Genomic DNA, 26,516 nt, shown 5'->3' with positions numbered 1-26,516 from the left:
GAAGTGTTAATCTTTAGGAAAACATAGGCATATGCATTTTAAACACAGTGAAGGCTCCAGCTCCAAAGAAGGCATCAATAAGGAAACTGCACAGCCTTGGGCACAGCTGCCCTTCCAGGAGCTCACCCCATGGGTAGAGCAACTGCTTGACTAGAGGGCAGGAGGAAAACTCAGCTTAGGACAGCAGGACTGAGGTTCTGCTTTTCTCAGAGTTCACTTTTTTAAGCACATGGCTTACACTAAAGCACACTCGGGATGCTTCCATTATGTTCTGCATGACAAATATTTCTGTTCAATTGGAACTACTGTTACATTACTCCCATTTATAGCCACAATTACGTCTATCACTTCCACATGCCTCCCCACAAGCTCTTCTTTCAATTTAGTATCTCGCCATATGTGCGATACAAGTGCAAGCATCCAAAGACAGCTTTAAACTTGGAGTTTGATAGGAGTTCTGCTGCTACTTATATGCTCATCGAAAGCAGCACATTAATATCTCCCAGAGTAACCAGATCTGGTCACCAGCTAAAACATCACCATCCACCCACCCACACTCACAGCCTCAATTAAGGAGACAACTTTCCTAAGTGTTTATAATTACAATGAGCTTCCAAACAGCACCAGGTTAGCTGCTTAACATGGTATGTACAAACACCATCACACAGCAGGCTACATCTGGGAACCAGAATTAGCACTTCCCCACTAGCAAGAAACAAACCAGACAGTTCTGACTCTTATTTAAATGAAGTCTTAACTGCCAGGATTAACTAATATGCTAGTTAAAACCACTTGAAGCAAATGCAGCCAAATCCCCACATGCAGGAAGGGGAGAACCCCTTTAATGTAGGAACTGAAACAGCCCCAAAAGGAATTTGGGAGGCAAGACTCCTTGGCTGGGAAGCTACCAGGAAGCATTCAGTTCCTGTACTAAATAATGTCACTGCTAGGAGAGGCTTGCTCTGGAGCCATCAGCAAGGCTGCATGTTGCTTGGAGGTCCTGCAAGAAGCAAATCCTGGTACAACACATCATAGGGCTATTCCTTCTATTATCTTCTGCAGGCTCCAGGAAGTCTTATGTGCAGAGTAAAACTCCTACAGCATCACACAAAGCACAGAAAAAGGTACGTGGCTGCTTATTGCCACGCAGGCAGCCAGATGACCTTGCAGCAATAATGGGACTGTTAACACGCATGTTTGCTTTCCAGCTGACAGTTCCATTACCACTCCTGCCTACTCTATTCAGACATGGGAGTTAGTCAAGCAGCTCATAAGAAAAGTGAATATCCCAAAAGAGAATTTCAGAAGAAGCTTAATTAAATAACTGATTATTCTTGGTGCTTAAGAAATAAATACATGCACATACACTTCCTTGTGACAACCTCCCAAGGGAAAATTTGTAAAATAAGCACAGTGTTTATTTAACTCAGAGAAGCAATTAAGCCATTAAGAAGAGACCAAAGTAGGCATTATGCTAATTAGCCCTTAATTGAATGCATTCGCAACAGTGACACACAAACTGCAGCACTAACAGCTACCTTCCATGCTCACTGCTTCCTGACCTGGGAATGCTGCACAGCACACCCACATCTCACCAGCAGCACGCATCCAACACAGAGCTGGTTTCCAAATGCCAGTCCGGAACTGCTTTTCTTAAGCTCTTATCTACTGCTGTGGAGATATCCGTTACTACTTTAGGATCCTAACAGGCTTAAGTTTACTTAAATATAAATAATTGCATGTAAGTTATTTTTATCTACTTCTCACGATATGGCATGTGATGCTAACAAGAATCCAGTTACAGCGTTTGCCTGCTCTGCACATCTACCCTAAGTGCAGCTGTGTTCTGATGTGGCTGTAGCACAGAGTGGAGCACAGAGGTTCCTGCACGCTGCAAGGCACCAGATGTCAGCAGGGAGAAAGTCAATGCCAAGTCTGGCAGCCCCAGGAAAGCAAAGCTATAAACTGAGGAGCTTGTTCAGAGAAGCGCCAGACAGCAACCTGCAGGCTCTCAAAGCACCAGTCTGTCGCCAGACCTTCCTCATCCTCAGCATGGAGGTGCAGGGACAGCGTTCAGCACCAAGAGCCGTGGGGAAGGCATCACAGAACCTGAGCTCCCTGCAAAAACAGGGCTGCCAAGCACAGCTCACAAAGGACTGTCTAGAAGTCTGCAAAATTACCCCGGGGGCTACAGTAAAACAGCCAAAACGCACAATTCAGAACACTTTTTCCAGTCAACAACTATTGCATCTCCTATTTCCAAGGACAGGAGTAAACAAAGTAATTTTCTAATTGCCCTGGCAGCAGTGGTAGGCACCACCTGACAGGAAGCCGTCTGCTCCAGAGCATTAAAATAGAAAAGCAGCAGCCAAGGTACCCAGTTGCCAAGAAAATTACAATATGATAGTCTTAATTATACTAATTGTACTTCCTGGTATTGAGGCAGGATTAATATAGTATTTCTTATGGTAGATTTCATAAACACAATTGGTTTCAGCTTAACTCTTTATAATTGTATTTCACAGTTCCTTCAAACAATTAGCCACCAATTACATTCGCTCTGTTTTGCGGATGACTGTTAAACATTCAAAATGTCAGAATCCTTCCCCAAAGGAGGCAAATCCCTCCTGACTTGCTGGGTAACCCAACAGCTCCTTAGAGAGCTTCCTGCAAGCACTGCTGCTTCCAGCTTCCATCTTGTCACCCAGGCAGGAGAGCAGCCTTCAGGGACAGACAAGCTAATGTGGGGAGATGCACATCAGCTGCATGATAAGGCACTGACCATAGTATAATTTAGATACACAATACATAAACACCTACATAGAAACCATGGTCAGATTTATAAAATGTAATGTTTCCTCCTTGGTTATGGAACATCCCATGTCACTCTCCTGACAACAGGCAATTCCTTTCATGTCTTGCTCTTTTCCTGGATGCCTTCCTCTAATTTTGTCCTTTTCAGCAAGTTAAGAATAAAATTTGAAAGGAGCTTATAAACAGGAGGGAGACAGACTCTTTACACGGTCTGATAGCAAGAGGACAAGAGGGAATGGTTTTAAATGAAAAGAGGGGGGATTTAGGTTAGCTGATAAGAGGAAGTTCTTTACTCAGAGGGCAGTGAGGCCCTGGCACTGCTGCCCAGAGCTGTAACTGCTCCATCCCTGGAGGTGCCCAAGAGCCATGGGTGAAGCCTGGGCAGCCTGAGCTGCTGGGGGGCAGCCACAGGGGACCAGGACTGGCTGGAATTTAAGATCCTTTCCAACCCCAGTCATTCTATGATTTGATGAATCTTTCTCTGTATGCATAAACGTTCAGAAATCAGCAAGATGCAGAAGCAGCTCTAAGGCTTTGGTGCTCAGGTGTGGAAGCTGAACTTCAGATGCCACTCGTTCCCCCCACCAGTGCCCCACTCATCATCGGCTCCTCACCAAACTCAAAGCTTCTGGCCCACACAATTGAGAATGACTGGCATTGTGTTTCAGTCCCCTCTCCAGGCACAGCTCCAACACTTACAACAACTCAGCTACAAATGTTCAAAAAATGTTATTATGAGATAGTATCTTCTGCCAAGATAAAACAACATTCAGTCTATTATGGCGAGGTCACTCCTAGCAACCCAGCCAAGCTGGCACCTGAAAAGGCTAAACCTTAGCAAAGGTAAGCAAGCCACAAAGAACATGCACGTTTCTAAAACTCTTGGGCTCAGTTTTCATCAGAAAACTACAGCCTAGCCTTCCTCAAAATGTACATCACTTCAGAGATGACATTTGGGTAAGTATGACGCCAGCAGTTATAGGGCAAATAGTCCCTTGCACATGTTTGTCTGAAAGCTCTCTAGATGCATCAAAAACATGTTAAATTTAGAAGACAAATTCCTATTCTAGATTTGTTTTGTAAACATGTGAATGATACCACCAGATGGTGATCTACAGCCTTTGAGGCTGTCCAAAGTTACATAGCTTCACACTGGATAGCCTGGCCCAGTGGGGCTTTTTTCTTTGTTTTCCTCTTCAGGTCAGTATTGAACTTGACTCAGTGATTTCTAATAGCATCAATTCTTCAAATTTTCACTCAAATTAGTGAAAATATTTTCTCTATAAAAAATAATTGATGTCACACAGAGTCCATGACATTTGGTGACTATGAGAAAGCAGTGGTGCAGAAGAAATGATACAAACTGTGTTATCGTATCTCAACATAGGACTGGTTAGATTGGCAGAGTGAAAGCTCTCCTACCCAGCAGTGTGATGAGAAGATCCAATAGCACGATCAACAGCTCAGTCCTGGATAGCTTCCAACAACCTCTACACATTTGCTTTCTTACGGTGGGCATAAATACAATTGAAAATCCAGTTTACATTCCTCACCATAAAAAAAAAAAAAAAAATCACAGTAATTCAATTATTACTACTCGAGCTGCGATTTTTGAAATTAAGAATAAGAATCAGCACAATGATAAAAGCCCAGAAAAGCTTCTGAGTAACAACATGCTTCATTTCATCCACAACCCCAAGCCATGTCACCTTCTACCTTACTTTCACATTCACTTATGGATTACCTGCCTTGCTGCCACAAGGATGGACCCAACACCTTCAGCCTCCCTCCGGGGGGAACTCGATCAGGAAGGAATTCCCAAGGTGAAGTACATATGTGGAAACTGCCACCAAGCATCTTTCATTAACCCCCTGCATTCCTCGAATGGGTAACTCAAAGCAAATCTGCACGTGAAGTCTGCTGCTTAATGTCTCATCACGGGTTAACAGTCTGACAGCATGGAAAGGAAGTGGCTGCCCTAGCCACTTAATAAATATCCACTGGCATAGTGGATAGTCACAATGGACCACATGAAGTTAATAAAAGCCACAAAACTGGCAAACTTGTTTTGTGGAGAATATAAAGTGTGTTTCTTGCAAGAAATAGTTCTCGACATGCTAAAATACAGAAAGAACACCAGTAGCACCAGGAGAAGCATTGTTTTGTAAAGCAGAAGGGTTTTCCAGCCTCAGACTGTTGTGATTAGAGAACACAATACATACTGATAGCTCCTAGAAGAAAGAATCCAGGGAAAATCCTGATAGAATTAACAGAGGTGATTCCTTCTACCACCAGGAAGTCTGGCAGAACCAACAGGGAAAGTTAATGGCTCCCTGTATTTGGATAACAGACCCTCTTTGAATCAAGGTTAACATCAGTTCCCACAGCAGCTACTGCTGGTTTTGGCAAGAGCAGGCAGCACTCCAATTTCCAGCACTTTCCTTGCAGCCTATTAGGAGGAGCATCACACCAAACGCACAGGGACTTACCAGATCTTCTGTCTGAGACAGATCACACCTCAGTGAAGCCAGCACACCTGCACACCCACCAGCCTTCCTGCTGCTCAGCTCCCTACTTCCTCTTCATTTATTTCCTCTCCAGAAGATTACAAAACAGGGTAAGACTCTTCCAACCAAAGTATACAAATAACTATTTCTGGTTCTAACAGCTCACAATGGCTTTACTGTGTAAATTCTAATGTTTAGCAAACTCTGCAAATTGTGCTTCACCAGGAAGAATTTTTCATTGCATATACAAAACATGAACCAGAATCAAAAGGGCAAAGAATAAAAAGGATAGGAAAGCAAACATCTGTCTGCGAAGAGTAGCAGAGGAATTTAATAAGGCTGATAGAATCATTTCTGGCTCTTCTGGCCAACAAACATAACTGCTTCAGATTAAAAAGGCTGCATATAATTGCTTTGCTAACTTAGAGCTGTAGCTACACTAATGCACTTTAAAAAGACTGAAAGCACTGACTAATGTGTTTGCAATGTCTGTAGCCCGAGTAGACTGTGTGAAGAATGTGGATCTTGGATTTTAACATACTGACACCATCGATTGGAATGTACTGGTCCTACAGCTGAAGGATTATTTACATGTGAGCAGGACCTACACAAGATAATGCAGCATTTCAGCAGAGCCAGATTTGTTTTTACCAATGTAGACACACAGATTTCCTATATTATGGGGAGAAATCCACAGATATTGGAAGACACTTACATCCACAATATATTTACAAAACCAACCAAGCTTGAAATTACAGCCCATCAGGCTGCACACTTTAACACTCGTGTTTATCTGTGGAATTAGGTCACCAGGCTTTAAAGACATTCCCCAGCAACAGCTTCCTAAGAACTCAAATAAAAAGAAGGAAAGCCAGCTAACATGACCGGCTGCCCTGCTGGCTCATGTGCTGCCCCGCAGCAAAGTGGGACACGCTGCCTGTCTGTGCCTGCATGGTTGGATCCTGCAGCCCTCAGCGGCCTCCCGCTCACAGAGGCCACGTCAGCAGGGCCGGTGCTGGTGCCAGGTCACATCCCAGCTGCCTGCAGCAGGCTCCTCTGGAGTGCCTCGGGTCGCTGTGGGGCTCCTGCAAGATGCTCAGAGCCTGCAAATCCCCCAGCTCCAGCAGCACTTCTCTCCCTTTCGCTCATCATGGTACGTATTACACTCAAATGAAGACTTGGGAAGGATCAAGCCAAATCAAAACTTTTTATAAGGGTTCTTCCCCCCCACCCCTCGTCTTTCCTCCTGTGCCTTATGTGGAAAACTATAAAGAAACAACAGCTACTGATTTGCTATTCTTCATCAAAAGGGATTTTCGCAGGACCGAGCATCCTACACACCAAATCTACTGCAGGTGCACCTTACTCAGGATTTATTCCACACGCATCCTCAAAATATCCCAGTGATTATTCTTAGCTTCACCACTTCACAGCTGATAGTGCCCAGATTATTCTCACAGTAAACAAAGCATCCTATTGTTTACTTTGGGCTCTCGCACGGTTTCCTATGCTTTATTCTGGTGAGCTAAAAACAAAACCTATGAGATGAAAGAAGATTGGTGCTACAACCTTAAAAGGAAAAAAAAATCCATTCTGATTAAGTTAGCACCTCCTTCCTCTCTCTTCTCATAGAGGATTTCCACACAAATTTCACAGAGGTGTGGAAATAACACGAGGTAACCAAACACTACATGACCAAAACACGATGAGCAGCTTTCAGAGCTGATGCAACTGGTAGATGGATTCTCACAACTCATTTCAAGCTCAAACCGATTAAGAAAGCCAGCTGCCTGAAGCTGCCCTGTGCACCCCCATCTTCTCTGGCTCCTTCCACCCCCAGGCTCTGACCCTCCATCCCCTCTCCCATGGGTTTTCCCGGCCCTGCTCCCATCCTGCCCTCCCCCGCTCCGCCCAGCAACACCAGTTATCAGCCCATCCTTTGCTTACATGGTGGCCCATCTATTTTCAACTTTTTCCTTTCCTCCAAGAAACTGAGTCACTTCCTCATTTCCAATCTCATATTGAAGGCAGAAATAAAAGACTTCTTTTTGTTTGCTTAGATTATAGCAGGCACTAACAACCTCATTTCATTTACACACACATTCCTCATGCTTTGATCTACGCCCCTTTGCCTCTTTGGCATTATCCATTCCTTCTCATTTTCACCAAAAACTCTCCAAGTTTAAAACTTGTTTAAAAAAAAAAAAGACAATTTTCTGTTAGCATCGATTCTCAGCTTTTTGAAGAAATCCACCCACACAAATTAAGGGAACAAGAATTCCAGAAAATCTTTCATTTGAGAAACCACTGCTGGATTTTTAGCATACTTCTTGCCTCCCTCCCCATGTCACTCACTTTTGGAACAACAGAAAAAGAAGCATACAGTTTAATTCATGTATTCCTGGCTTCACAAGATAAGAACACAGAAGGGCCCTACAGCTCTTCGAGTTCAGCAGAACACTTGAAAATCATCACTGGAAGTTGAGCATTGATATTAGTAAACTCCATGTGCTTATTACCCTGGTTTCATTTCTAAACGTAACCCCTCCACACAAAGCACCCAAAGGTAACTTAGATTCCTGTCTTAATTGGATATTCACGCTTAAACATAGCTACAACCCTTCCACACCACAGCATATTTACATCTTATTCCTGAAAACATCACCAATCAGAAATCCATTTAACACTGTCTTTCAGGGCTGTGCTGAAGGCCTGTGCAGTGCTAGGACTGGTGCACAGCCTCCTTTCACAGGCACGTATTTATTGTTTCTTTGCACATCACCTTCATGCTTCAGTATTCCAAATCCAGAGTTGCTGTATTGAACAAAAACTGGAGGTAAGTTTCAGGAGAGTGCTCAAGAATGCTTTATTTTCAGCAGTGCTGTAACACACCCATGAATTCAGTGTGTTGAGAGAGCACAAAGGGGCCTCGCTGCCCCACTGCCACTGCTTCTGGAGGAAGCGCCTTATCACTCACAAGAGTTCTGCCATGTCTCTGGCAGCTCTCTGCTCCTCACTCACGCAGCCTGGAGTTGACTGACTGCTCCACACAGCAGCTTTCCCATTGTTCTGTTCCCCTGGGTCAGTAAGAGTTGGAATCCTGATAAGCTGCAAAAGGACAACGGCATTCGGCTCCAAGTAAAAATGACAGCAGGAACAGACTTCTCCTGGACAGAGACTGTCAGGCCAGTGTGGTGAGAAGGAAACCTGACAGCACCCTGTGCTCAAAAGCACTTCTCTGAAAGAGCAGATTTATCCTTCTCTTTAAACACTTCCTCTTGAAGAAACGAGTCCCTCTTCACATTCCCAACTGCCCAAACTCCTGCCCCTGCTTAATGCTCTTAGGATGGATATAAACTATGCCCAGAGGACAGAAGTACATCAGGCATCGCAGCTCACCTCTGGCCACACACAAAAGGAAAGCAGAACAGGAAACAACACTTAAGCACATGGAATGTTCAATTACAGCTACACGTTTCAGTTTTAAAGCATTTTAGAGCTGTGATTTTTCAGGACTGGGGGAGGCTGTTTTATCTGACTTTATTATACAATCAGATAAAGGTCCAAGTTTGAAGCACACGTAGTTCAGCAGTAGAAATATTTCAGCCACACACAAGTTGATACTTCAGCCCAAAAACAATATCAGAACTTTCAGAACTTAGGCAGTGTACACAAGAGAGCATGCATAGGCTTGTAGTCAATACAACAGCTCTACCAAATAAGAGACTGTCTTACACCACAGACTCTCAGTGAATTTTATCAGATTGCTGACGAGTACCAACCAAACCCTGCCAGCACAAGTATGTTAAAAATATAGGGAATGTGGGATAATGGGGTTTCAAGTTTTATTCATTCAAATATGTTGTGTGAACAACACTTAGAACGTGAAAAAACAACTATAAATACTGTCATAATTTATTTCTAATGGAAGAAATAATACACTAGGCAATAGAAAAGCATTCACTTCAGATAGCAGCACACGGCTTTATTACTCTGTTAATTGCCATGTGGATCAACTTCTTACCACACAGCATACTGGCTATATATCTCAACAAGTAATTAATTATAAATTGCTGCTATTATTGCTCATCAAGGCTGAATAATGGTGAATGGTGTTCAGAGGAGCTTCTGTAATGTCTATCACAAACAACTATTAGTTTCTTATTTCCACAGGGATGAAATTTTGAGCAACAAACACACCCAGATCTTAGGTACATCCAAACAGCTCATGGACACACACATCCCATTCCCTTGCATGATCTCATCCTGAAAAACCTTTTCTGATGACATCGCTCCGCGTTTTTCTTGTAAAAAATGAATACTTGGAAAGTCAACAAATGAAAAAGTAACACCAGCTCCTATTTATTTTGATAATTTTAGATCTGGGAAACTCCTGAAACAGGGTTCTGCGTAACGATGACGTTCGTAGGACTGTGACCCCAGTCTACCAGGACTTAGCATGCAGCTAACCTCTGGACAAACGGATGTCAGCCCTCAGACAGACTGTCACTGTGTGCTGCTGCAGGGGCATGCAGAGGCATTCCTTACCAACGTTCCCACATACCATTGGCAACAAGGCACTGTAAGGCACTGTAAGGAATGTGCCGTGCAGGGTCAGAGCATGCACAAAGGGCACCACCAGAACCACCGCAGTCAAAAATACAGGCTTAATTTACTAGCTAGAAAGTTATCACTGATTGATAGATTTTCCCTCTAACTACTTTTTAAGGAAAGGTTTTTGAACGACTAGCACACTGAGATTGCTGCTTAATAGCACAGGAGCTGGGAAGGATGGGAGAAGCAACACTGCCTACCTCCCCCTTCTCAAAAAGTAAAAATCTTAAGCTCAAAAACTATCATTGAAAGCAGTACAGCAAAGTCTATTCTCTTTAAACTATGATCAAACCTTCCTGTACTTACTGCAGGCTGAGTTCTACCTAGGGAATTATCTGCTTCCCTTCAAAGCTGTATTTGCTACAAGGTAGAAGCCTCTTTTCATAGTACTTAATAGACAGCCTGAAAGGTCTTTTGTCACTTCTCCCTTCAGACCCATTAGAAGATTTTGTGTGGTCCCTCTGATTAAAAAAAAAAATAAAAAAAAAAATAGAGAAGCACTGTTTATCATATTTACACAATTTTAGAGAGAAGTAGAAGAGCAACCAAAAGGCTGCTCACATGCTTTTATTTAATACAACATAATTAGCCAGCTCTGGTTATAAGGAATCAATTAAAGAACCAATTAAAAATTCTGCTCAAAACCAACCTGAATTCTCCAAACACTCTGCCATGTCTATGCATCTCTATTCATTTTCTATCACTCCTGATGCCCACATGAAAACAACTTGTTTCCCCTATGTATCCATTTAATCATTACCAACTATAAGTACAACTCATTAACTCTCATTTGTATTTAGCATTTGGTTATAGAGAAACACATTAAAAATGCTGAACTAAAGAAAATTCATGACTTATTTCTGAGATACTGAAGTCCTACAATAGATACGGCAGCCACACCTGCAACTTCTCATTCATAAGCATTTCACTGTATATTCAGAATCACATACCACATTTTCACAGAGCTCAGAGCATTAAGTTTTGAGCATAAGTTTTTTGTAACAGTCAAACGCTCACCTGCACGTCCCAGTACCCTCTTACCTTGAATGCACTGCAGGGTTCCATCCTCAGCCCTTATTGTAAAGGTTTCACCTGGATTCACTTGAACCAAAAAGACCTGCGAAAAGAAAACCACATTTGTTTCACTATAATGATTGAACATGACATTTCTTCAACCCAGCAGTTGTGCTCTCAGTGCTGCAGAAAACATTAAGGGGTGGAGGAGGGGAACAGACCCCTATCCCACACCTTGGGTACCAGCAGGGCCCAGGAACAACCAGCAGAGATTTACAGCTTGCCTCCTCACCTAACTTTAGGAGATGAAATGAAGATTTAACTCAGCTGTGTGTAATCCAAATTAGGTCTTCAGGTTCCACCTGCAAACTCAAGACAGTGAGCTGAACTAAATGGCTAAAAGCTGATAGTAAGGGACATAAATCTTCAGACCATGACACTTCAGAGCAGACTCCAGCATGAAGGATCCAACCATACCATCATTTCAAGCCCACAGGAATAAAAGATTTTACTTAAGCAAAGTCCATAGACAGATACAGTTCAATGGCTCCACTGTCCAAGTGTAATGCAAAGTCCTGCACAAGCTGCACTCATCTTTATTAACTTCCAGGTGTCCAAAGTCTGAAGATTTGCCACTCAGACTCATTTCTTTAATGAAGAATTTCACTGAAGGCAAACCATCATTTATCCCTGCTCTTGCTGCTTACGAAACATTCTACTCAAACAGTCCTGTTAACTCTGCATCGCTAGAGAGTTATGAATATCTGAATTAATCTTGGTATACTTTGAAAATGCATGTAGATCTACATCTGTGATCTCTCAGTTTAGATCCCATTCATGTCCTAGGACACCTGCATGCAGAATTTAATTGTTCAATCTGGGATAACAGAACTAGAATTAACATTCTGTTTCTGAAATCTTTAACCTAAATGCATAGGGTAATTACTGCCTATGTGACCTTTTGAATTACAGTAATCCTACAGAAACCCATTAATGCAGTGACACTTTTAAAGCATGAGCTGGAAACCAGAGGACTGATATACAGGAAAGCCATTATTTTGTCTGCTGCAACAACAACTCGTCAGAGAATGGTGACTGGGCCAGTCCAGCAGCCCAGCACAACCAATGGCTCAGCACAGGTAGGTGGCACAGGGCCACCCTACCCAACCTCTGAACCACCAATCTTCAAGCAACGGCACCTTTCAGAGCTTTGTGGAAAACAGTTAACTGCATTAGTATGTGAAAATAGCAACTTGGCACCTTGTTTGGCTTCAACAGTGCCCTGGCATGCTGCCCTGAGATCCACGGGTGTCCCAACCCTGGAGGTGCCCAAGGCCATGTATGGCCCTGGGAGCCTGAGCTGGTGGCACGTCCCACCCACTGCACAGCTTGGGGCTGGGCAGGCTATAACGTCCTTCCAGCCCAAAATACTTCAGGGGGAAACAGTCAGGCAAGATGCTACATCTTAATGAGAAAGCAGTGACTTGTAAGTGTACAGAACACAAAAATGCTCCTGCTTGCATTTGTTTTTCTCTGCATTTCGTACAGAGGCAGCAGCACGCGGAACCAATTTCAGACAGGATCAACACAAATTCAAAGCATGCAGATGAAGAAAACAATAAAATGCTGAGAAATCAAGAGGTCAAGTGGTGTCAGAGCAGAGGAGAGCTCACTCCAAATGCTCTTCTAAATTTGTTAACAATTTCTATTTAAGTATATATGCAAAAAAATGTATATCTGCTTCAGATGGTCTCCAAGACATCAGTCTGTCACATACAGCTTGACAGTAACAGGGTGCTTAAATCTTATGCCTTCCCAGTACAGCAGACTTTTTGGGAACAAAATTAAGAAGCGACCCCAAATTTTGCCCCAAAATTTGCTGCGTCAGCTCAGCAGCGCAAGCCCAGCCAGGTAACAGCTGTCACATTCCTGCATGGTGCAGAACAGCCAGCCTCATTGCTCAGGTGGACACTCTGATCTCCTTTATTCCATGTTTATGACCCTAAAAAGCAAGAGCAGAGACACACAAGCACTAAGTGCAGCGCTCAGACAGCGAAAGCCAGTGGCACCAGGGCTTGGCACAAGCACCTCCCCAAGCAGGTGCCATCAAAAAGCTCACTGTGCTGCTGCAAAGATTGTACCAGATGAAAAGGAACCTGCCCCAAAACCAGAGTGTTCTACTCTGTACAGACAGGCCTCCTGCCTTCACACTCCCAGCACTCTGCAGCACACAGCTCAGCACCTACATGAAGCTGCTGAAACGACTGGAGCAGAAGATGGGTTGTAAATCCCAGAACCCCCACAGCAGTGACAAGTGGATTAGAAACAGAGTAAGCAGCAGCTCTGGAAGGGACATGAAAGCATTCATTTCCACGATGGTTAATGGTATTAAAGTGTGGGAAACTTAAAAGAAGAAAAAAAAAAGTGAGTGATATCAATGCCATTTTGGGTAGTGCAGCGAAGGGAGATTAATGCCAGGCAAAGCCATCCTCAGCTCTGCCCTGCACAGCTCTGCAGTACTTATTCCCAGGAAGACAAAAACATCAAATGCTCCCATACAGTTGCCTTACATTACATCCTTGTCCCTTCTGCAGCGCTCTCCATCTGGCTGCTAGTAACAGCTAAGAGCTTTACCAGCTTCAGATGGCTCTTTTCTACACATTTAGGAGCTGATCTTTTGAGGAAAGTCTTCTGTCTCCGGCTCAGCCCTCCTGAGCACAGCCACAGCACAGCTCTCCATGCAGTCCCACAGCCTGGCCCCTCACCAGCTGGGCTCCAATGCCTTCCTACCACCAGCTTCTAACAGGGACTGCAATCACACCCTGGGCAAAGACATCCTCATAAAGCTTACACCTACTTATAGAGTAATGCAAAGAACCTTTATTAAGGAAGTCATTCTTACATGGAACAAATCTGTTCCCACCTCACAAGTAATGGAGATAAGTCTATTTCAGTAATTATGTACCATTTAAAATCTTGTTAAAAGCAACCAATTAGTCCATTTTCTACTACACTGTGTGGAAATGAAGCAAAGCTTATATTCTAATGTCATACAGTTTTACAACTACCCTTCTCTAAAAGGTGAAAACATCAACTAGAGCTTCAGGAATAGGACAAAAATAATAAGAATAATGGCAGCTAGCAGTGTAATCAAAATATGAGGGCTCATCCAGATTGCAGGAAAAAAGAATCCTGAAGGAAACCTGTAGTCCAGCTACAAAAACACAAAAAGAGAAGGTGAGGAGTTTTTCCTCATTTAAGATCTACAAATACAATCCAGTAAGTGTGTACGTAGAAAAATGACACTACTCAGAAGTGTTCTGCTGAGTCGTATTTGTGCATCACAGTGATTCTAACTGCAGTGCGTCAGCAGTTGTTCTTTCTTGCTCTGAAACATTAGATGAGAAGTTACCTTACAGGCAATGGAGGCATCTGCCAAGCAAGGCTGCTGAATCATCACTGATGGGGAAATTCAGTTCGACTGAGAACCTCACCTCAACCACTCCTTAGAATACTCCATTTATACTTTCAGTAATGCAGAAGGATCCATTGGACACTCCACCCCAGCAAATGGCTTCCAGGAAGGAAGAAAGGGGGTATTTTTAAGGAACAATTATGCTACCCAATACCAGTAAAATCGTTCCTTCACTTTAGCATATCAGTAATGGACTCGGTAAATAAAGCCATTACAAGCATTCTTTTTCTCCTTCAATGTGCAGTACACTGTGCAGAAATATACATCTAGAATCATCACAGCAATGAAAGGTCTGTGTTGTTCTGAGAACCCAGAGAAGCAAACAGACTTGGAATCTTACAAGAAAAGTAGAAGTCGTTCTTCCTTCGTAGTTGGTGTAGCTTGAAATACAGCTTGGAGGGACAAACAAACAGTCAAGGGAACGAGAAGTCACAGAATGACAGTTTAGGCTGATTCATGAAGGAGAGTTTATTTTGTTTTGGTTAAAATATTTGCCAAAATGTCTCAGATGAGGAGAAAACCAAATTACTAGGGCAGATGTTCTACGAAGGTTAACCCAGGATGACAGGTCTGGGAAGCTACCAACAATCAGCTTGAATCTTGAGCCCACACAAGGCTAAAGACATCTATGGTCTTTGCATCACCCTTCCTACCTCTGACTGAACTCACTTAGAGAACATATCCCAGAAAAAATATGAAAGCAACCATGAACATCAGAAGTCCACCCAAAATTCTCTTCTGCCTCTAAGGTTTATAGTGAAGCACAAGGGTAATATACAGGACTGCAGCTATTACACTTAAGTGAGAAAGGAATAGTAGACATCATAGAACACTTGTCTCCATTTCTCCCTTGAAACCCCTTTTCACAATCTAGTTATCTAAGCACTTCAAGCTTATGAAGATCTGAGATCTCATCTCAGATACCTGTAAAATATCTGGACAACAGAAAAATAAAGCACAAGACTGACTTTCTGCAAAGCATTTACACATCCATTATTTCTGATCCATCATTTAAATCCAATGAACACATGGTGCAAACAACCACACTGAACTGAATGATACACTCGGCATGCTGCTTTTGGAAGCCTTTCCAGCATAAGGGCAGATTTCTACCTTCTAGGAAATAACCTGCTCTCCTCGGTGCGTGGGGAAGCCAAGGCCTTTCTTCCACATCTTCAAAACCCCTCGACGGCCCACAGACAGTTTATTTAAAGCAGTGACTTTCTACAAAGCTCACTGACCTGCTGTGATCCGTCGCCATTCACAATGTGAGGCATCATGGCTACCTCCCCATTCAGCAGCGGCGGCAGCTCCAGCGGGATTTGGTCGGTCATCATCATTGTGACGTACATTCATGGAGAATTTTCCTCAACGGGCTTCCTGCAAGAGAAGCATCAGTTAGACACTTTGCAAAACCCTCTCATGCTTTCATGGATTCTGCCCATAAAGCAGCAAACTGCTTTTGTAACATCCGCGGCTCAAAGCCAAATACCTTGATTTCCCATCCAGGATCCTGTAACACTGTGAACAGACACCTGTAACACAGAGCAGAGTTCCACTTAACCACTATCCAAGGGAGAAGCTAATCAGTGTGTTATCACATGTCACCAACAGAACCACAGGGACACTGCCTTGTAAAAACAAGTCCGAGTTCAACATCAATGGTACCACCACCCTGGGTTAATAACCCAACTCTCTGATGACTAGGATGACCTAATCCCATCATTTCTCCAGACTTCTGCACAAGAAACACAAGAACAAACCTTAGGAGCCTGCAGTCTCCTTAATCCCTCACATCAGAGAACCCCCCGAGTCCTCCCAGCAATTTCACATTCACTCCAAACTCAGGGGACAAACAGAATGTTTTGCCTTTGCACTTCGCTTGGCACATTGCCCATCCTTATGTTTTGCAGTATTTGGAGTTTACTCTTTAATATTTTTAGTTTTCATTACCTCAAAGTCTCAGGTTTTAATTCTGAGAAAGATTCAAACTCAGAACTCAAGGTTGTAGGTCTGGGTTATCTGGGTGACTGGAGGAGACGGCAGCAGAGTAGCGTGCTGTGTGGGTTCATTGCTTGCTTTTAGGTGGTGAACAAAAGAAAGTGAGCTTCTGAATCATTCCTTAACTGCATGGGACTAAGTAAAGCATTGCAAAAGGCAAACACAGAAAGGAAGGAAACGGACTGATTTGATCCATTATTACTTGTACCTCTAACTACCCTGGCTATACACATCACACATCTATACAGTTGTATGCATATATTCATTCATATACGAATAGATGATTTTCAGAGAATGCAAGCTTCACAGGAACTATTTTGAAACCATGGGAAACAATACCCGCCCCCCAATACATGACACATCCACCCAGCCCCAGCCTGAAAGCCTCAGGACTTAACGCGTCATGCTATTTCTATTTTCTAAAGGGGAAAAAAAGCAGCAAAAAAACAAACCACAGACTAGCTTCAAGCTACATATTTTCCTAGTAATGTTTCCATTCCAGGCACAACCAATATGTTGACGTTTATTTGCTATATGTCATTATTTAAAGTTTCACAGCTGCATTCCTTTAGCTTTATTAATGGTTTGTCACTGCAGCCATGTCTGCACTTGCCTCGCTTTAGAGGGGAAAAGAAAAAAAAAAAAACAAAAAAAAAAAAGAAAGAAAGAGAGCTTCCTTCATCTGTCAGGTCTGGCACAGCTCCGCCAGCAGCAGTGCTGGCTGCAGCACCCAGTTGGCCACAGGCTTCTTTCTGACAGCACCGCACTCCGAGGTACTGCAGGCAGAGCTGAATCAGACAGGGTTAAGATGTCTGCTGCAGGGCTGGCAGACTTCACACCAAAGCCAACTGTCCTGGAAGCTGCTTCGCATGCTTTTTAGCTTATTCTCTCAAAAGTTTGCCTGAGAACAGATTTATTTGCCACACATTCACACCACCTCCTAAAAACTGGAGCTTCTCCTCCCTCAGATAACCCAATTTCCTTCATACAGACAAGTCTGAACACACATTTTCCCCCCGTATAAATTCAGGAACATCACGGGAAGAAAACAGCAGGCAAGAGCTCATGGCACCAGGTCACATTTCAGGATATGAGAACTCTTCCTCAGTTAAAATGTGAACTGCCAAATACTCTCAGCTTTTTTTTCTTTTCCCCCCTTCAGGTACTAACTCAAATTTGGGGTTTTGTCTAGAAAGCTGACTATATTTAAATTTAAAGACATTTCCTGTACGTCTGCATTCCCCAGGTTTGGCTGGGGCCGAGCTGAGAAACAGCAGTGCTGGGCAGAGGTGGCCTTTCCCCATCTGCTCCCTTCAGGAGCACAGACATCGGCCACAGTGAGAGCTGGGACAGCCATGCAGCTTCAGGGCTCTGACCCCAAACCGAGCTCCAACCCTTCTGATGTTTGCAAGTTACTGCTACGAACCTGATTTTCCAATACTCTGCCCCTCTACTGATCACCAAGACGAGTCCGCTCCCTTAAATTAATTCAATATGTGAATTAGTAACATATAAATTAGTTACACATGGCAACAGAAAAAAAATAGAAAAAAAAACACAGAACAAAGTGCAGCCGTCTGAAACCAATTTCCATGTATGGAAAATTAGTGTGACCCAACACGTTACGTCAGAAATAGCCTGAAATTCCAGCCACAGTTTGAACCACACACAGATAACCACTGCTAACTGTTCCTAGAAGGTCTCTTCCATGCAATTAATGGGGGAATGAGCCAAGGACATTTTCCTTCTAGTGCAGGGCTTTGGTGGGGCAATTCAGGCCCATCAGAATGGAACATACATCCCAGAAGAGTGACAAAGGTGCATCTGCTATGCTACTGATGACACCATCTGAAACACAGTATATGTCTTCAAAAGGAACAGTTTCATCTCTTTCCAGCCCAAGCAATGGACAATTCCAACTCTGGCACAACCAGCGTGGGTACAAGCAAGCAGGAGCTGCCTCACATGGTTTTGCCACCACTGAAACAGGTGTGGCATCACAGACAACATGGGAGGGAATCCCACACCACCCTGCATAGAACAAGACCATAAAGGGAAGGCTCAAATCCTTCCAGAAGGAATCCCACGTAAGGGAAGAAATGAAGCGAAACACAGAATAAGAAAACCCTTTCAGGTTTGCAGCCGTTACCTTCAATAAAAAGAAGCATTTAGGCAACCGTTTGCTATGTGCCAGAAGTTTGTTTGTGGAACTGAGGAATCCTACCCAAGCCTGGTATGTCAAACCACAGCACCACACAGTTGAAATCGGTGCTTCTTCCAAAGGGATTTTGAGCTGCATCCCTAAATGGAGAAGCAACCAGGAAAAAACCTGCATATATGCACTCATCTACACAAAGATGAATATCCACACCCACAAACTTGTTTATGTAAGGACACATTCAGATGCTAAGAATTTAAAGCAAGCACCTGACCCACTGGCAAGGCTCCCAGAGGGCAACACTCCCAATTTGGGCCACTATGAGTGCTGGGACTCATGTGTGAGAGATGACAGTGCTTACATATTGCCCAGTTTTCCTGTTTCTGCACTTCATGCTGCACAAGTGGAAACATAAGCTTCGGTAAAACACCCACAACGCCAGTGTATTGTCATGGAAAAGCAGGGGAAGCACTGCAGTGAACACAGCTGCCTTCAAGAGGCTCCTGCCTTGGCTTGCCACTTCAGTTCAGAAAAGAGCCCTAATTGTTTATGTAGAAAAGCATCTTGAGACATGAGCAGTACCTGGAGGTATGTGCACAGATGGTTGGTCAAGGCACAAACAGTCTGGAATTTGTCTTGTCTGATGGGTGTTCATTAGCTTCGTTAAATCACATCCGTCTGAAGAACCATTTAAACCTTAAAGCATTCTTTCCATGTTCAATTGCTAGCACGGCAGATTAACTTGAAAGCATCCAAACAGGCTTATTTGTAACAGCGTAAGAGAAATACATGATTTCATTATTTTTTTCTTTACATCTAGAATGGTAGAGAAAAAAGATCAGTGAGCAGGCCTGCCCCTGAGCTGGCTGAGGTGTGAGGCTGAGAGCAGCAGCCAGGCACTGAGCAGCTACTGCCCATCTCCAGGGCTGGAAAGGAAAAGCAACCACTTGAAACCATAATTCCTCAGTAGGTTTTCTCCTCTGGTTTGTTTTTATTTTAAACAATGGCACAATTTCATGTCCACAATACATCTCAGCTTTGAAGACTGGAGTTATCAGAAGTATTCAGTTCTGTACGAGATGAAGGGATGTTGATGGAGTTGTGCTAGGATAAGATTAGTAAAGCAACTATCCAGATAGCTCTGCAATGATGAGATTTATGCCAGTTTGCAATTATTTAAGCCAGTTATTTGGCAGTATGTTTCTCAAGATCTGGAGCTCTGATATTTTAGAAAGAGCCATTTTGCAATCAGCCACATCCTCAGCAGGTACCTTCAATTTAGGAACAGCCAAACAAAAAGCAACCCCTGCTCAAATATGGGATGAACTGGAATAACCCAGAGGCCTTAAATGCTAAGCATCTTCTAGCTAGGCAGTTCCTTTTAAGTTAAAGACATCTCTCACAAAGATGGCTCTTACACCCCCAGCCGGCCTGCAGTCCAGAAGCACAAAGAGGGCACGCAGGGTTGTTTCTGCCATTCTGCTTTCCCTGTGGAACATATTTGCTTGTTCTGATTTGTCATAATAAATAGCAAGACAAGGCAAGGCCAGGCAGCCTATAATAAAATTACAAGAACAGAGGACCCAGAGACGGCTGGCATCAGAACTTCAAAGGCGACTCAGAGGTGAGCATCAGGAATGAGATGAGGTCAGACAGCATAATGCAGGAGCATCTTATTTCAGCAGGTGAGTACAACTAATCAACTGATAACAGCTCTGATGAAATACCAGAATAAAGCAAGCTGTTGCACAAAGCACTCTTTTACCAAAGACAAACCGGCTTTCCCTGGTCTTCCAGGGGAGAATCTCATGAAAGTTTCCCAAAGGAAAGCTGCATGGGGCTGGAGGCCAGCATGCCCCAAAGACGCTCACAGCCAGACAGCAGCACTGAGGGCAAGTGAACAAAGCACAAAGCAAAAGATGTCCAGAGATGTAGCTACAACAAGAGTAACATCTGAACAGGAACCACAGGAACACAACTGAATTGACTCCACAGCATTCTCACTTCTGCAAGTAGCACTGTTAAAGCAAACCAACCTCCTGCTCTGACTCAGTTCTACAACATAAGAACACGATGGCTGCAGCTCGTGCTGCTGACGTAACAGTAGACCAGAAATAAGATGACTTACATGCAACATCTCTCACCATTCACATTTCTCTGTGCCTTTTCTTGAAGCTGAAAGTTAACAGCTACTCCCATCTGTTATTTGCACCACTTTTCTTCTTCAAAGGCTTCACACATTTCTTTCCTCATCTCCCTCTGCGTTAATCACAGCACAGAAATGGAACTCACAACCACACCAACAGTTGGTGGTTACCCCTCTCCCTGTGACTTCCCTAATTGCAATACTAAGAATTTACAAATTTGAACAAGTCACTTCCAGCACTTCCATCTGCCAAAACGCCCACTATCTGCCCGTCACCCTTTTTGGGTTCCCTGAACTCCATGTGGCCTCATTTTTCCAACAAAAGCCGTTTGTAAATGAAACTCACAACGTCACAAAACACACTGGGTATGTTTAAACATTGTTTCAAGTAAATACAAAGTCACTCCAACCATTTGCTTGAGGAGAAACAATACCTTCCAACCCAGACCTACACCTGGGTCTCCATCCCTCAGATTTCACAGAATCATTACGGTTGGAGAACACCTCTAAGATCCCCAACCCCAATCCATCCCCCCCCTTGCCCACATCCCTCAGTGCCACATCCCACGGCTCAGAACACCCCGGGATGGTGACCCCACCAATCCATAGGCAGCTGTGCCTCTGCACCACTGCTCTTTATCAAAAGAAATGCTTCTTCACATCCTGAACCTCCCCCGGTACAATTTGAGGCCATCACCTCTCATCCTATTGCTGTCACCTAGGAGCAGAGGCTGACCCCCACCTCGCCACAGCCTGCTCTCAGGGAGCTGTACGGAGCCATAAGGTCTGGGAGCCTCCTTTGCTCCAGACCAAACCACCCCACTGCCTCAGCTGCTGCCCACAGGAGCTGTGCTCCTTCACAGCTTCGCTGTATGCAACACAGCTATGCCTTCAGGTGCCTTTAAGAGCATTATGATTGGTATGCCTAGGCACTCAGCTCCACAGGGTTGGGGCTCTGACACTGTGCACATGCCCAGGAACACAAGTTCTACACAAAGTTCTTAAGCAAAGGTGTGAGGCAGATAAGGAATGTGCCTCACCTGTTTGCTTTCTTCCTATATTTAATAAGCAAAATATTAATCACTGTCCCAGCACGATAAGCATGGCAGGTCGGTGATAAACACCCTCCCCTTCAACTTCACTCTCCAGGAAAAGCCCAAGAAACAGTATCACAAAGACCTCAGTTATCTCTTCCAGAATTCCTGCTCAGGGAAGAATCAACTGAAATCAATGGTGCTTTTTTTTTTTTTTTTCCTCCTCTCTAAACTACTAATTAAACCACAAAAAAAAAAAAAAAAAGACTATCTATCACATCAATCTGCAGCACTTGAAAAGCAGGCATACCAAACTCCATTTACAGCAAGGCTCCAGCACACCTTCATGCACTGCGAATGCTTTTGTTTCAGCCGATCCCTGCTAACCTGACTCCGGGCTGACGCCGTGCTGACAAAGTCGTTCATTGTGCTCTGGTGGGAAACCTCGTTGTGTGCAGCTCCCACCCGGCTGCTCCGAGCGGGCACCCAGCACTGCTGCTGCCAGAGAGCCCTGCAACACAGCCAGCGGAATGCCCACAGCAATGTGCTCCTACCCGATGGCACACAAAGCCCAGCACTGAGAGCCCACCGCCCTACGGCACCGAAAGGAGACAATTTTCAGCTTCATCGCTCTTCAGTTTCACAGAATATAATGTGAAGTTTGGCAGGAGCGATTGATTTTTCTCAAATGATAATATGGTGTTTAAGAGTGATTTTTGGCTGTTTGTTAAAGAGATGCAACGTCTTCCACCTTTATCTCCAATTCATGTTACGCGATGGCAGCGTCGGTGCCTTCAGCAAAATCATTGCTCATTTACACTAGCTAGAAAAACAATCCATCATGCAGAGTTGATCCGTACCTAGAGAACGCTAAAAGACAAAGCACAGACCAAAGCAGCTTTTTATCAAGAGTTGATTAAGGCAACACACAGCCAAGCGGAGCTCACAGCACCAAGCGCCGGCAGGACCCAGATGCAGCAGCTCCCATTGCCGTGAGCATCAAGCAATGCAGCTTAAGTTCTCTGTGACACGTTTTAAGTGGGAAAACCCTTGGGTTTTTTGTTACCTGCCTGAAACAGGATCCAGGGTTATGAGCAGACAGCCTTGGAACAAGAAGGGCCCACCTTCCAGCATACTGCTGGCCAGGCTCCTTGGAAATAACCCCAAAGGAGTGACTCTGCATGCAGTCTCTACAGTTTCTGCAGCTTTGCTTAAAAAAGTCAAAAGCAGCATCCAAAACACCTTACTTGCAGTGGTGACCTTACTGCTCTCAGCTCCAAAACAAGGGAAACATTATGACTGCTTGTTGTTACTGTGAGCTTGGGCTGAAAGGTAGGAAGATATTCAGGGAAGGAAATGGAGGAAATGAAACAGAAAGAATGTGGACGTTCTTACAGCAGGTCTGCAGATGGGTACCCAGCGAGTTTACTGCTGCTTTCTAAAAACTTAGAAGCCATAACCACAACCAGCCAAGTCTGCACAGGCTGTCCACTTAGCATATGACAGCACTAACCTGCAGGTCCCCATTAAAAATTAATCTTTCACACCTACAGGGAAATGGAGAAAAGGCTGCTGCTCACCAGAGGAGTCACACAGCTTTGGAGAACATCATACTGTAAAGATATAGAATAAATCAGGGGTCTCGAAGATAACCACAAAGTCCTTTCGGGACAGTCAGAAGTCAGATGCACAAAGCAATAATAAGAACCAGGAACTGAGCTGGGTGAAGGTAAATTACTCCACAATGAAACTGTAATAATTGAATGCAAACTTACTATTTAATCACAAAGGGAATGGTTATGCTTGTTTGTGTTTCCCTAATAATACACAGCTTCAATAACGTCAATTCAACCACTGAAAATAAACTTCACCTCTGCATCCTTGAAATTACACAATACTATTCAAGCGAAATAATTCAATGGGTGAGAAGCAGAAAGCAAACTACCATAAGCTTCGTGCAACACACAGCTCCCATTTCATTTTCACTCACTAAGTTGAGGAAATTCATTTTCACAGCTGCATTCCAAACTCTGGAAGTGCAAGAGCCTGGAGTCAATATTCAAATAAATTTCAGAAAACCACACAAACTTTTATGATGGCTCGTGTTTACCCATCCACAGCATTTTGGCTTTCTGGAAAGAAGTATTAAGAAAAAAACACATTCTTTCAAAAATATTTTGTTCATAATTCTACCTGTAGTAGACCCAAATCTCAAGAAACGGACTTCAGCTTGGTTAGAATGTGAGACTGGGGAAAAGGACTACCTTAAAAAGGGAAGAAGTTTTAGAGGGTTGGGGAGAAGGTATGAATAGGAGTGCACCCTCCAAATCCCCAACAAACTGGATGCTGTGGCTACGAAAGCAATGGAGAGCATTGCAGGGAAATCCTCTGCTATCCAACAGCTCACAGCTGTTCACAGCAACTCATCCCTCTCATGATGCTCACCAAGGAAACTCCCTCACTCTTAATGAATTCTGATGAATGTTTTCCACAGCCCCAGATAAAACTCTGAACGTGGGATTTTTCCTCCAACCTTGTTTTGTGTCCCTAGGCATTGCTGTAACAAGTCCTGAAATCCAACTCACCGGTTGCTGGGCATGCTTCCTCTCCATCCCATAGATGCCCTTACTTCATGAAGCAAGCACTCACAGCATGCCAAACATAAGTGAATGCTACAGCACTACAGCAAGAGATATGTATTGCTTACTGCAGTTTTAAACACTGAGAAGTTTGCTGTCGAAAATCCATTCTGACTTGCTTTGCTCTCAGTGACCTCCCTGCTCAAGGAGGAGCAGAACAAGATTTATTACCATTTAAATGAGAAGGTCAACCTGCCGCAGCTTTTGTCTTTAAACTGAAATTCCTGTAGCAGAAGGAAAGGTGAATGCTCTCATTTTCTTCTTTCTCATCCATATACATTAAGGCACTGAAGTCTCAGAAGAGTAATTGATCAAAAATAATGAATGAGGTTCATTCTCATCCGAAATGGGCAGACTACAATACGGTTATTGTTAAGAATGCTTTGAATCAGTGAAGAAGGCTAATTTTGAAAACTTCTTGAACTGACTAAATTAAGAAGTCATCTTGTTACTAGCAATTTCCTTCTTTTTGACAGCGAGTTGAACCTTGTATTTATCAGGCACCAAGAAAGTACTTAGACTAATAATAAACAAAGAGAAAGTATTAGCACAACCACCAACTGCTTTCTGTTTATAGCATGAACGCTGATTTAGCATCAGGTTGTAAAAGGATCAAGATTTCCTAAAGATTATCAGAAAAGCGATGAAAAATGCAGAAACTTGGTGTCACCCAACAGCAGAGCGGTGCAGATGGGAGGACAGGAGGAGCAGCCAAGTTGGCAGAATGGGAACCCACTGCAGGAAGAGCCACCATGGGAAAAGCATGCTGTCTAACACGATGCACCAGTGATCACATCTGATCTCCCACAGAGATCTGCACTTGTCATCAAATTATTTACCCACTTGGAAACGGCTGAGGTAAAGCAAGGGAGCTCCCCATCAGAACAAGGGATGAAGTCTTCGTTTCAGACTACGTTATATTTAGTTTGATGTGGTCAAACACAAGGTGCAGACCATAAAAAAATAGTTTAATAAGCAATAACAAACATTAAGTATATATATCTCCTTATCAGCAGCGAGAAGATGAAAATGTTCAACAGAGCAAAAACATCACAGCTCGATTTACACCTCAGCATTTAGAAGACCATCAGTGGCCCCAAAACAAAAACAAGAGACAGGCTCTGCTTAATACAAGCACCAAGCCACCATTCCCCATACAGAGCTGATAGCTAACACACGGTATTTCAAGATTGTTAGAGGTTCTAATCATGCTCACAAATAAGAATTTAAATGATTACTAAAGAAGTAAAAAGGGGGTTCTGCTCTTTTTTTTTTTTTTTTTCCAGGAAGCCAAGTGATAAAGGACATAAAAGGATAATCTCAATGTCTCACCCTTATTATCCTGGATTTAACCTGTTACAAAGCCACGTGGCCTCACCGTGTGCCTTCAGCCCCACAGCCAGGCCTGCCTGCACAGCAAAGCCCTGCACAGCGCTCGCTTCAAAGCAGCCGCAGCCTGGGGAATTCAGCTCTTGCCACTGGCACATACCAAGGATTCCAAATCATTTGTGCACTACTATGAAGATGTTCTCATCCACTTGGATTTCTGTTTTAACACGTTGCAGCCTTAAAAAAAAAAAAATAAAAATGCAGTCTCAGCATGGTACGTTCCATGTTGTTTCGGAAGCCTTTTCTTGGGTGCTAAGGATGGACAGAGAATGGGATAAGAAGTTCTAACACACACAATAATCCTATTTCCAAAAATAAAGTCCAGCTGCAAGCTCCAGAAAGAACTCCACATACCCATCGAGTTCTTTTCTCCTTTTATTAGTGCAAGGATGAGAGCAGCATGGGCACTTTCTATGTTAACACCTCTTGATTACATTAGCTTCTGTAAGTTTTATCAGGGTGCTCAATGTACGCAGCTAACTGACATACATCCACATTTATTTATGCGTTACTTAACCAAAAGGAAACATGGAAACACTTGTTATTAGAAACAAAAACAACAGAAGGAAAAAAGACGGTAAACAATAAATCCTCATTGAATCTAATAGCTGTAAAGCTTTGTTAGAAACAGCCACCCCAGTGTATGTACCCACATTCAACCCAATTCTATCTGAAGTTTACAGAAGGAAGCATACACAAACAGCCTTACAAAGGCATTCTGGTAG

General features: G+C 43.5%; 1 protein-coding gene across 2 annotated transcripts in view; it reads right to left on the bottom strand.

Annotated features, from left to right (window-relative positions):
* The window catches only part of FNDC3B (fibronectin type III domain containing 3B), a 148,498-nt gene that overhangs the window by 107,875 nt on the left and 14,107 nt on the right, over positions 1–26,516 (bottom strand). For both annotated transcript variants that reach the window (XM_042820888.1, XM_042820889.1), the window contains exons 2-3: positions 15,666–15,804; positions 10,977–11,052 (exon numbers count right to left, since the gene is read on the bottom strand). In XM_042820888.1, coding sequence (XP_042676822.1) covers positions 10,977–11,052; positions 15,666–15,776 — 187 coding nt within the window. In that variant the 5' untranslated portion in view covers positions 15,777–15,804. The remainder of the gene's footprint in view (positions 1–10,976; positions 11,053–15,665; positions 15,805–26,516) is intronic.

Source organism: Centrocercus urophasianus, unplaced genomic scaffold (assembly GCF_019232065.1).
Source record: "Centrocercus urophasianus isolate 14NV4802_14NV808 unplaced genomic scaffold, USGS_Curo_1.0 seq_19, whole genome shotgun sequence".
NCBI classification, from domain to species: domain Eukaryota; kingdom Metazoa; phylum Chordata; class Aves; order Galliformes; family Phasianidae; genus Centrocercus; species Centrocercus urophasianus.
Note: the sequence above shows the minus strand (reverse complement) of the source record. Positions and strands in the feature narration are given on the sequence as shown.